The 13777-nt window shown below is 35.0% G+C and overlaps 1 protein-coding gene across 9 annotated transcripts in view; it reads right to left on the bottom strand.

Moving 5' to 3' along the window:
- Nucleotides 1-13777, bottom strand: part of DMD (dystrophin) — a 1316184-nt gene that overhangs the window by 427845 nt on the left and 874562 nt on the right. For all 9 annotated transcript variants that reach the window (XM_026096811.2, XM_064497835.1, XM_064497804.1 and 6 more), the window contains 2 exons: nt 9265-9412; nt 6621-6770 (listed from right to left, as the gene is read on the bottom strand). In XM_026096811.2, coding sequence (XP_025952596.2) covers nt 6621-6770; nt 9265-9412 — 298 coding nt within the window. The remainder of the gene's footprint in view (nt 1-6620; nt 6771-9264; nt 9413-13777) is intronic.

Here is a 13777-nt window from a genome sequence, read left to right as displayed (position 1 = left end):
CTGAAAGCAAGCATGACTGGCTATTAACATCTTCTACACATAAAGGAACTCGCAACATTGTATGAACACTAAACTATATAGCATATAGATTATATGTTACATAAACTATAGCATTCGGACCAATAACATAGAAAATAGTGATTATATTTTAAGGGATTTCCTGCTTGTTAGTTTTCCTACCTGGCTCCCTATTTGACCTTTTAGGTGAAACTTTTACATAGTAATAAGGCTCCCCTGAGGATTCATATCTAATCTCCTAGTGTTCAAGAACAGAAACTGCATTCTGTTATGACTGACATTTACATACAAAAGAATTGTGACTATTTTTTGCTTCATTCTGAGAACATTTAAGTTTTTAATGAAAGTGAACATTCTTTCCAAACCCCAAATGATTTTTTATCATACGTGGACTGGGACACATACATATTTATCCTTGATTGTAGGCATTCATGGAGCTATTATAATCCCACTTTCAAATTACTTCAACTGAACAACAGAAAGTAAAAAACAGATGTCACCTCTGCTTCCTTATGTCTTAGGACAGTCTCCATTTCTTTCTGATGGCTGTCATTAGGATGACTTACAGCACAGCATGTAAAGTGGAACTAAAATTAATGTCTGAAGCTCCTAAAATGACTAAAAATTGCCTTTGATGACTGAGTAGACTGTAGTGCCCAATTCCCATTGCAGTCTGTCTTCTAACACTTGCAATCCATTGTTTTCAAAATATGTAAGAATCTCAATGGCTTTCAATCAATACAGTCGGAATACCTTGAGTATACATGGCCTAAAAAATATGAAAGACACAGAGAGGGCTTTTTGCTTGTTTGGAAGGTGGAAATAACTCAGGTATTCTTATTAAGTTAGAATTAAGTTTAGTCCACACCTTCTTTTACAATACCTTTTTACAACATGTACAAAAATTTTATTTTAATTTAAAAAAATAGAAAAAAAAGTATGGTTTACCAATATTCCCTGAGACTCTAAGACCAATTCTTATGTTCTTGGGGGAAAAAAAAAAAAAATCTCAATCTCAATCTCTACTTCTTCAGCCTCAGAAAAACGCAAGGTTTGTGTGGACCAGTAAGAAAAAGAAGAATACTTAGTCCTTTTCAGAGCGGCTCCCTTAATTCTTCCCTACCTACTCCTTGTGAATATTCAACTTCTTTACTGGTCTGAGGAAGTGAGTGTTTCTCTAGTTTGAATAACAAGCTGGTAAAAGAGACGCAGCAAGATTGATTCTCATGCATTGAACAGGAAGATCTTTAAAGTCTTACATCATCTTGTGTTTAGGAGCAACAGTTCTTCTACCATAACATGACCAAATTATGGGCTTGGAAGCCAAAGATTTTTTTGCTTTCCTATCAGAAATTCAAAGATTAAGCAGGAAATAAAATTCATGTTCTTCCAAATGAAGATTTCTAGGGAAGGCAACTGTTAAGAATAAGGTTCTGCTCCCAGTAAACTGGAAGCATATCCTAGAGTGTATCTGGGGAACAGAAGTCCTTAATTGTCTTTGCAATGAGCAGGCACGTATCATTCATGCACCACATATCATCATATCATCAGTAAGAATATATCATTACATCTCTGTTTCTGGTCTACATAGTCACCACACTTTCTGGGTAGACAGAAAATAATGATCAACACAGAATGATCAAAGTTCAACTTAAGCTTCAGACAAACAATATCTCCAGGAAGACAATCAGTTTCAAACATTATCCAACAGCACTGCAAAGCTAAAGGCATGCAAGTTTTAATAGAATTCTGGCTGTAAGTAATTTTTTTAAAAGGGGATCATCAGAATAATTTTAATTGTATTACGTGATGACATCTTCATTCCCTCTATGCTTAGCATGGCTAATGCTGGGAAACAGCAACTTTATGCTGCTACTAAATTTGCCCCTTCAAAACTTAACTATTGGTAGCTGCTAGAAATGCACCCACATACAGGAATGAAGCCTACAGACGCTTGTTTTCCTTTTGCTACCTATCTACAAGCCAGCATTACAGCAACCTCAGAGGCTCTGACGTTTTATGTTTGTCCCAATCAAACAGAAAGAGGCACACCTTCATTTTGGTATATCTGAGGCCATTTTTCACTACTGCTGACGAAAATATGTGGACTATGGCTAATTAACAATCTATGACAACCTGCCACAGGTAATTTAGCACAGTGTAACAGCTTGCTACATTGAAGTGAATTGGAACACTTTTATTACTTGAAAGCAAATTCAGGAAAAAAACAACTTTTTGGCCCCCAAAATGCTGAATATACTACTCTCATTTCAAATTGAAAGTACAGAAATCAAGTCATGTCATTCATTTTCCAGTCTCTCCTTCCTTCCATCCCTCAAATAATAATAATAATAATAATAATAATAATAATAATAATAGTTTCAACTAAGTAAACTCAAACTAAGTTTCATTACTGTGCTTTCATTGGAAATTTGATGCCACAAGGTTCACAGGTATTCTGTGAATAATTACTGCTCAAGATATTCTGTGAATAATTACTGCTCAAGATAAGTTACAATACATGACCTAACCTTGTTATGACTTTGTCTTTCTGTACTTTCTAGGCCCATCTGTTTTTCTCCACACTTGGTCAAGCAAGCTAAGTAGACCTATACTTTTCCTAGTGGTACAGAAAAATTTCACAAATTATAGCTGTGTCATGTCACTCAAATTTTTTTTTGTTCATATAGCACAACAAATTGATTTGCTGTGGCAGTAAACAGTGAAACGGGCTCTTCAATGTCTAGTAATTAGTTCTAATACTAGTAGACAAATTAAAAGGCAGCAAAACAGAATGTCTCCATCAGGCACTTATAATAACCTTCTTAATACATACAGTTGATGTTGTGAAGACTAAGGTGGATAAATGAGGAGAACACTGATTTTGGCATCCAGCTTACTTTCAGATAATCTAGCTCATCCCTCTTGGCTGACACCAGGCGAAGAATAATATTAAAGAATAATAAACTCCTTCCAGCAAACCTCTGATTCCGTGGTTCACTGATCTCAGGCCTAATCTATCAATCCATTTACTGCACAGTAAAAGCTAAGAAACCCATTACAGATCTGTTATATGCCCTGGCAGGTGGTATATGACAAGAACTGAATTCATCACAAACTCCAGTGCCTAGTACTCCGTTCCTGTGCTTTGAAGCACTAGGTGGCTGGTTTCCTTGGCTATAGTAGTAGAAGATACTTTGAGCTGTGAAAATAAACAAAATAGTCTTGATGTGAAGGCATAAAGATGGTCATAAAATACTTCATTCTCTGTATTATTAAGACTTTTCACAATGATAGCGTTATTTTCATTTTTGCAAGAAATATTGGCTTTGGGGAAGGAATAATAAGTAAAATCAGACTAGAATTTAAAAGTCATGCTTTCAAATGTGAACTTTAATCCTCATTCTCTGACTAGACTGTCTGATTTAACAGCATATCAGAATCACTATTCAATAATGATGTCTAAAGAAATGTCATTTTAAAATTATTACTATCCAAAGAAAAACTCTTTATATATACATTCGCAAGGTCATCAGCGCATGATATAAACACCTAAAAGCAAAGACAATACTGAAGCAAAAGCAAAAAGCTTCTTTTATGTGACTGCAATTCCTTTCATACTCAATTTCTTTTTTAGGCTTATTTTCATTGCTGTAGGGCAAGAGTTTCTGTGACTATAAAGGAGGTTTGAATGGGACTTATTTCAAATGTGTCACCTTGAAGGTTGAGACTCAGCTGTTGTTCCTCCTTCCACTGTCTGGCAGATCAAGGCAAAACACAAATTTTTCATTTAAAAAAAAAGACACATGGCTGCATTCTTAACCAGTGTAAACTGTCACAGCTTCTCTGAAGCAAACAAAGTTACTCCGTGGTATACCCGATAAGGACCTAGCTGATCTATTTTTATGTACCATGCACTTCTCATATTTTGAAAATAATATCATCCCGCAAGATGAGATAATCGGAAATAGTAGATTGTTACATGCTTATTTCTAGCACAGATGCCAGAAAACAAAATAAGTAGCTAGAAACAAAGGATTAAAGCATAAAAAAAAATACTCTTAGAAGAGAAAAGAGGGACAGAAAAGCCCCAGAGAAATCTCTGGGTGATGATGTGAGCCCCCTGCCTTTTGAGGAACACAGAAGGTCTCTCTCCATCAAAGCAACTGACTACACAACCATCCTCAGGTGACCTACAAGACATCACCTGGTATCAAGTGCCAGCGTGTGAGCTGGGGCAGGGGGATGTTCACTGCATCCAGAGGTGTAACTGAAGGAGGACAACATATGGCCCTCTATCAGGCCTGCAGCCTTTCTTCCTGTGATTTTTAATTTGGTTACAGTTTTGGAGGAGAAAGTGACAAAATTAATTCCTTCAGCAAAATAGGAAGCTTATTTTATTTTATGCTGCAAAAACAGAGAAAACTGAGCCTTCCTACAAAAGTGGTGAGTGCCATGTAAAAGAAAAAAAAATTCCTTTCAGTTTACAAAAGAAGGCAGAAAACGAGAAAAAACAAGGAGAAAAAAACTGTTTATGGTTTTCATACACTTTGGGACAAATCTAATTACAGAAGCCCAAAAGAGCTGCTAACTTCTTTTTTTTTTTTTTTTTTTTTTGGTCTGGTCTTTTCAAGATCATACAAGAAACAGAACACTTTCAGAGAAATATTTGAAAGTGTCACTTAACATGTATGGGTTGGAGTCCTGTACTTCTCAAATTCCATTTTGCTTCATTAAAAAGTATACTATATCATTCCAGGTTCTATATGTTCAGCAACTAGTGAATCTGGGCCAGTCAGAAATTTTCAGTTTTATATATCTCAGTAGGTGGATAACAATCTAAAATGTTTCTTTTAGCACTAAATGGAAGCTTTCAAGCGGTAAATTCAAAGCCTAATGTCTTGCCAAAAACATTACTTAAATCTGTTCCACATCTGGAGACCCAGACCTTTATAAAGACAGTGATTTAACAAACAGTAGCTTTTTCCCCCATATATTTCAATAGAACCTAACTGCTTTCAACAGCATTCAGAGTTATCTGAGTTGCGCTGACTGTGACAAGAGGTAACCTGGAACATTTCTGTATTAGCAGGCAGAAAATGAGAGAAAAAAAATTCACAAAATATTCACTTTGTCTTTGAATGTGAACTTTTTTTATTCTATTTATCTAAAAAATTTACAAAGTAGTTTCTGTGAAAGTGTAATTTGTTCCATTTTACTAAAAAAAAAATTAACCTAAAAACTAATGATCTTTTTAGTACTACTGCTGAGATGTTCGAAGTGGTGCCTAAATACAGGCACACATTTCATGTATATACTTCAGCCAGTAAATAGCAGTAGTTTGATCTTGAAATGTTCTGAATTCTTTTATGTACACTGATTTCAGAAAGCCCATTTGTAAAGAGACAGATACTTCTGTTTAAGCACCTAAATAATGATTTATATGCCCTCTCTAAGTTTGTGAATACAATCAATATTTATTATTCATTTTTGCTAACATTCTGAACCTTGCCCAAGTGTTTCTGTTAAGAAGAAGAAACTGATGAGAGTTTCACATGAAAGAAATTCCTATTTATTTACCAAGAGTGTATTTGAAAAAACAACTCTGCAAACACAGTAGGGGAAAAAAAATAAAAAAAGAGACGGATGCAATATTCTTGGCCAGAAACTCCAACTTGTCTTTTCAGTGAGTAAGCTACTCACAAGAAGATTTATTTTCTCACCTTTTCCCCAGAGCTAAACACAACTAATTCTTCTTTTTCTCTCCCCTGCATCCTGATGACTTTAACAAATTGATACATCAGATTAATCTTCCATTTGTCTTCAGTCTCTTGGGAAATCCTTCCGCTTCACCCTTTAGATTCTACACCTACCTGTTCCAACCAAGCTAATCCACACCCTGGCTAGTGGCCCTATGGACAGCGCTTTCTGAAATTTCAGTGACACATGGTCTGAATGGAGAGCGCTTAAATTATCTGTGACTCTTGACCAGATCATAGTCACTAGTTTTCAACATAAAAATGTGTACTTTAGCAAAAAATTACAATAAAATCCTGCTTTCTTCTCTCCACAGGTATGGAGAACCCACGAGGCAAAATCAGCGGGACTTTGCTAACAGAAAACAGAACTCAAAGCTCAAAGCTGGAAGAAGCACTTTGTAACATGAGACAGTGGTTAGCAGCATCCACCTCAAGGTCTAGGGGGAAGAAAGAATTGGGAAGTGACAGTGGTTCTAGAAATGCAATCGGCCTTTCGCTACTGCCTCTCACAGACTTCAGTCACAGAAGTTAGAAAATTTGCTGTATCCTCAAAACAGCCGGGCTACAAAAATGATGCTCTGCATTTCACTACTGAGCAGCAGACCTGCAATTTAGGGAATAAATCTGGATGTAACATCATTACTTCAGGCACTCACGGTCTTGGGGTGTTGTCATCATTTCTCACAGCACCATACTGTAAACTTTTTTCCTCCTCAGGTTCATTATGGATACAAATGTCTCTGTATATTCATCCAGGAAAAATACATACTAGAAAATGTATAATGCAAGTACTTATTGCAGATTAAAATTTTATACCATAGTTATATCATTAACATGTCTAACCTTTAGCCAGTGATGATTAGCCTCCTTCAGTCTACTCTCAAGACTATGCTTTTTGTCTGGATTCAATGATGCACTTCCAAGTGCTATTCCTCCAGTTTCATTTAATCGTTTCAGTATTCCCTTGTGTGGTGGCAGCTCTTCAACTCTTAACTGGAACAGACAAATACAACAGTTAAGATGAACTGTAGTAAAAATTTCAACTCTCTTATCTTCACCCTTATTGATTCGTCTACCAGCTGAAGGAATAAACTCAATGTAAGACAAAATAGCCATAGCTTTCTGAATGTAGATGGCTAAAACCCAATGAACAGAGACTGCATTAGCAGACCAAACCTAAAGAGTCCTAAGCAGCCAAAATAAAGAGTCTCTCAGAATAAAAAGATTAATTACAGTCGCATGATAAATTTGAACTCCTGGACACCTAACCTTTCACATATATGAATTTTACCCATCTTTTAATATGGAGAAGGGACACTGACTCTTTCATGTTCTATACTGTGCACACGTATTGTATGTGGTGAAAAGTCCTCCAGTCCAACCTCATAATTAAGAACATTTGTTCATATATATTCATAAAAACACCAAGTAAAGCCAAAGGAGACAAGGCATCATCTAAACCTGTCAGTTTTCCATCATGTACGTAGTAACTGTGAGCTTACATTGTCAAAGTAACTTGATATATATCAAGTAAGGATAACCTAACTAAAAGACAAATTTCTTCAGCATGTTTTCCTTTACATATTCAACTAGCTATGAAATTATCCACAGTGGAACCTGATGTATTATTACTTCCCTGTCATTAGGATATATTCTTTTGTGTAGCTCCAAAAGAAAAAAAAGGAATGTAGAAATGAAATATAAATAAAAGATGCTGGCACCTTTACTTTTGGACTATCTATCCCTTGGGAATGGTATAGTGAAATATTGTGAAATATTTGTGTACAAATGAGGAGTGGGAACCTTCATGGACCTACAAAATCACGATTAAACTTGTAATCATGTCTGTAAATTATACAGTGCATTTAAAACCCCATATAAATACATATTTCTTTGCCTTCTTTCTGACATTCATTTACCCAAGATACAGTCATTTCTATGTGCAAATAAATCCCTTCAAGCCAGACTGTCACTTGTGGTATAACCAATCTCTGAGGTGATATAAGAAGTATAATATAGCAATAGGTGTCTAATAAAAAGAGAATATTTTCATTCAGAAGCAGTAGTTCTGGATAGGCTGAGAGGATCGTAGGGCTACAGTAAAGCAGAAATAACACGGAAAGACCTCTTTAGAGTATATAGAAAGTAGATGGAAATTAATTAGAAAAGTTGTGTCTGGAAAGAGAAGACAGAAGAGAAGAAGAAACAGAGATCGCTCCTAGCATCTCAAATCTGCAGTCTGGCCTTGAAGACTTATATTTAAATTCCACATATAGATGTTATTTTCAAAACAAAGAGTTCTGGGACAGCTGAAAGCTTTGAGGACTCTGTAGATTCGTGAAATTTTCATTTTAAACTTTTCTTGTTCAACTACCCATTATGTTAATCAAGAAAGAAGAACGTTCCTAATTAAACATTAAATTTTATTCACTTGTCTGTCCCTCCTAAGCTTTAGGGTTAAGTTCAAAGCAAACACATCTTCTACGAACTTTCTCTTAGGCCAAGCAGCCAGTGGGACAAGCTCAGTACACTATTAAGTCTTAATCTTCTAACACTAGTCTATACACCATATCCTATTCTTCTTTATTTAGAAATGAACTTGAAGCCAGATTTTTACTAATGCATATTTTAGATTATTTTAGATTTTGCTGAAGGAGGTTTAGAAGATATTAGGACCATTCTCCTTAGATTATTTAATGATCTATCACTTGCTGAATTTTTTCAATTTTGATTGGCGTAAGGCACAACCAGTCCTTATCTTTAACAGAGGACAGAAAACCCTTTAATCAGGTCTCTAAGTATCATGAATTTCCCAACTACAGGGCTAATTTACTATTGTGCAAGTTATTAAACACAGTCATTCTGTTGGGCATATTTTATAAACCAAACACAGCAATTCCTATTGGATATATTGGATGAGTAGTATCATGGGCTAAAAGCTTTGATATCTTTATAAAATTATTCCAGTCTTAAAAACAATGAAACATTTAACATTCTGATGTTGATGTGGTTGGGAGGGTTGTTTTTTTAAAGAAAGCATATTTAAAAATCCACCTAGAGGTTTATTCTAGAAAATGCTGCAGTGATATTTTAACCAGTTGACATTTACAGTGATTACATATGCAATTCTAGATACTCTCATGAAATCCTGAATACCATTTCATAAATGAGAAGGCAATAAAAGGTAACAAGACATCTATAGAGCAAAGTTTTACAGATGAAACTGTCATGTTCAAGTACTGGAAACCTGCAGAATTAAGAAATGATGATAAAAACATGTAGATAAATTATTTACAGTGGCAGGACAGAAATCTTCCTTTTTGGTATAGTTTGAGTTACTTTTCTGATTTTAGTATGATGAATGTATATTTGTACATGGGTTTCAAAAATTCCCATGCTTTGATTTATCTAATCAAGTTACACAAATGCTATGTTTAATGTAGAACTGATAAATTGAGAAAATGGTAAGAATAAAACTCAAAAATACCTTCACTTTGCCAAGGCAGTCTCTTAATTGGTCTTCATTCCCTGGTTCAAGGGGAATACCAGTAATGCTGTCTGCTTCCTCTAACCATAAAATGAACTTGTTCAGGTTGTCTTCAAATTCTGATAAGATATTCTTTTCTTCCTCTAGCCTGTATTTAAAACACAAAATTATTGTGTCTATGGATTTTTTTACATTGAAGGTAAGTGATCATCCAACAACAAGAAAAAGAATAAATAGAGAAAAAATAACAACAATTACTTATCATCCACATTAAATCTCTAAAAAGGGTATCATGGATTTTTCCATATAAAAATTATCGGATCCTTTCATAATTGATAATATGAAATGCATTTGGAAAGAAAAACTTGTGTCACAATTTGCCATTATAAATTCCCCCACATCACTGAATTATGCTTCTGATCACATTTTGCAAGGTGCAAACAAGTCAGCCGGAACAAAAGCTGTTGATAACTCAGACCAGATTTTTATATAAGGCAAAAGCATTGAAACACACTGTTGGAAACTAAAAATTCTAGCACCAAATTTTACCAAATTATATCTGTAAAAAGAGTCATTTAAACCCTTTTGGACACATTGTTCAAACAGGTATTTTGCAGAATAAAAGTGCTAGCAGTAGTATTGAGAGATGACCATATCACATATTTTGTATGAATCATTTCAGTCCAGATCCGCAGAAGTATGTATGGTCTAAAATCCCTAAATAGGAATAGCATAGGATTCACTGCATCTAACAAGACTATGTGTGTGCTTTGCCTACGTCTACAACCCAGTTGTAGATCCTGTCACTCAGGTTCTCTCTATTGAATACCCACTGGCACTTCTAGGGTATGGTACATGTATTTATCTTAGATGATTACACCAGGAAGCGATGGACTGTGCCTACAAATTTTATTTTTTTTTAATTAACTATAAAGGAAGTCTAGATGACCAGCTAAGGCATAAACATAACAGACGGCTAAAATCAGTTAAGATAATTTACATCATAGCTATGTAAATATACAGGGAGCTGAACCTTTCTGCCTAAGCTTCCCAAAGCTATCAGGAGATGCAGAAAAACAATTTCAAGGGCAGTACGGAAGAGTATAGGGACAATGTGAGCACTCTGGGCCTAACATTATGCACCGGTCTCTTCTGGAGGAGAAAAACTATGTTATGAAGAAATAACCCATAATTTATCCTCCAGATTTATTCACATAACTGGGATTATGCTGAGTCCTACCTACATGGAAAGATTAAATAATAGTTTTTTGTTGTTGCTATTATTTTGTTAAGGTTACTTCAGATATAGGAAAGATTTAAAACCAGCTAAAAAGTAGTTTTCATTTCTTAAGATCCTACTGAGTTGGAGAGGCTAGGCCATTTACCTATAAATATAAGAGGCTGCACTAGTGTTTTAACATGACATAACATGACACTAAAGTGGAGAAGCAAGCTCAGCATTACTAATATATCATTTCTGAATGTAAAATCGATAGTATTAAAGTAGAATGAAAACAGTTTTAACTTTCTCTGTTCTCCCACACTTGCCACTCCTCAACATGATGGTCATTGCTCATAGAACACAGTGAGAAGTCAAATGAAATGAAACCTATTTTAAACTATGTCATCATTTATAGGCTGCGTTATTCAGAGAATGGGTTTTCAAGAAACTACACTTTCTGATGTTTGATTTAAGCAAAGGTGTCTCCTTCACAGAAGCCATGTGAATAAGCTTTGGACAAAAGAGAACAATAGAAAGTGTCGTCTTCACATCATCTAAAGAGAAAAAACAGCACTGAAAACAATCGTTCCTTGATGTAGATTAACACACAAACACACATGCATCTGTGTGCACGCACACACATACTCACACACAGTCTGACAAACAGCTTAGAATTAATAAACTAAAGTTTGTATCCAAGGAGAACAGAAATTTAGAAATACAAGTATCCCTCTCCGAGAAGATTGTATTAATATCCAGATCTCCAAAATATTTCACTCTCTATTAAGAAGTCTAACTTGAAATCATTTAATTCAATTTTAAATGGTATTTTTTCTCACTAAATTCCATAGAAGAAAGTGTTCAACTGATTTCAAGTATTCTGTACTGATTTATGTTTTGTGCATGTGGACAGAGAGATGCTTCCCTATGTTTTAAGTAAATTCTTTTGGAGAGAGGGAAAACGAAGGAAGAAAAATTGTAAAATTTTTAAAATTTCCTTTAAATAATAAGATGCTGGTTTCAAAGAAGTCGTGTAGTTACGAAATAAAATCAGGAGCATACAATTCAGCTATTTCTTTACACAACTTCCAAATTAGCAAGAATTACTGGAATTTAGCTGCCTTCCATCTTCTTGGTATTTACTGCATTTCCTTAACAAGGCATTCCGGCAAGACAAAAAGTGCTGTACTAGATGAATAAACTCCCTACATGTTTCCAAGACTCCTTTCTGAAACTGTAGATTAAAAAACAGAGTAATGTTCCAACAGCTGTCTTGACCAGGCTGCACTATCGAGCTTGCTACATCCCAGAGTACACAGTCTCTGAATGTCTCTCCTAGATGGTAAAAGGCAGGGAAGAAGACATCACTACAAAGATGTTCTTGAAAAAGAAAAGTGTATCCATTCAATTTACAAAAACTAAACACTTCTCCCAAAATACATCTGCAGCTCTTGTACTAAATCCATCCTTTCTTTCATGGTCAAAATAACCACGGAAGTAGTAAATTTAATGATAAAGGAAGCAAATATCTTCAATAGAAGAAAATATTATAAACAGTACTATGTATTGATGTTTTCAAATAACTGAATACAAATAATGAATAAGTAGTTCACACTTTAAGGTTGTTTCTTTACAGCACAGTTTAAATATACGGTGTTGACACCCCTAATATGAAGTGTTATTTGTTTACCTACATGTTTAATGTTTTTGTAGAATTTATTTAAGCATGTAGTAGTAACAACAATGAATGGGATATCTACAATTAAGTTCTAGAAGTTTTATTTCTTGAGTCATTTCAGTGTATTTGGGTAACAAAAAGCATTAACTTCTGCTTAAAATATTGCTTGGGTAACCATGTGAATTATGAACATTCTTAACGTATTTTCAAGAAGTGGAATTGCAGTGATTATGGCTGAAAAAATTTACATACATGGAAAACCAAGTGCAAAATGTATTATTAAGTACTAAAGTCCAATAACAAATGATGCATTCAGTCATAATATATACACACAGTTTATGTAAAAAAGGATTAGTAAAACCTACTACTAGTTTAAATAGAGGATGGTTTTCCAAGCTCAAATGGTGTATCTGTAGATCACTTCCATCTCCAGCATTTTAGATGGACTATAGCTAGATTCTTAGCTAAGCAATAAACTCAAATCTACCTTCACGCAGGACAAATTACTGTCTGTTTGGTGTCCAAGAATAAGCTAGTGAGAAGGGCCATGTTCTAAAGCCACAACAGTACGGATATATAGGGTTCAGTCATGTCTTTGAGAAACTGAAAGACATTACGGACACAAGAAGCACCCTCCTATGTGTTTTTTGGATGTGTGTATTGACAGAAAAATGATGGAGACCTCCTGCTGTACCAGTTAAGGATCAAGAGCAATGACAGGCACAGCTATGGAGGAAAATATTAATTCTCAAGCCAATAAAAAGAGCAAATGTTTGATTATGAATTAGGGAGAAGACCTAATTTTTCCCCTTGCTCCCACTGTGCTTTGAATCTTGTTTGGAAAGCTGGCTGTCCCCAACGTCCTTACCTTGAGCACACATCAGGGGGGAATTCTCATTCATATACACTGTACTTTGCAAAAACAAAATCAGGAATCTGTATTTCCCAAGTATATTGGAAGTGGAATTGAATTAAATTGTACTCCACAGCCCAAAAAAATCCAGAAATAAAATTTTCACAGCCAAATATGTGACTTTGAGCTCAGCCTTCCAAGACAATACCTTGGGAGACAAAGTCTGTTAATAAGAATTAGACCACACAGAAGCACAAAGAAACTAAATAAAACTAGCGTACTGGGAAAGACAAAGAGGCTAAAAAGATTGCAGAAAGTATCAGTTGAAAATATTTATTTATATCTTTCCACCAATACCACACACCTGAGAGTTTTCAGGATGCACACAGGACAGAAGTTAAGATATTTCACAACAGAATGAACTAGCACTCATGAGACACAACTGCCTGGTGACACAAAGTAATGCGTTCTGCAGCACATACAGCCAGCCATCACCATGTGAGATCGTTACCACTGGCGTCAGCAGCTCTTTCCAGCTGTTCACAAAAAGACATACAGCCACTGTGTTTTTCATCCTTTCATCAAGCTGTATCACCTCCTAATTAAATCTATTTAGACATTTTTTTCATTGCATAAATTAAATAGAAAAAGGTTTTCACAGTAGTTAAATTAAACTATATGCTGATCAAACACAGACAAACACATACAATGCTTATTGCAATCACTACACCTGAAAATGGAAATAGGCAATTTTTTTTTT

This window comes from Dromaius novaehollandiae, chromosome 1, assembly GCF_036370855.1.
Source record: "Dromaius novaehollandiae isolate bDroNov1 chromosome 1, bDroNov1.hap1, whole genome shotgun sequence".
Taxonomy (NCBI): Eukaryota; Metazoa; Chordata; class Aves; order Casuariiformes; family Dromaiidae; genus Dromaius; species Dromaius novaehollandiae.
The sequence above is the reverse complement of the archived record's forward strand: the minus strand, read 5'-3'. Positions and strand labels throughout refer to the sequence as shown.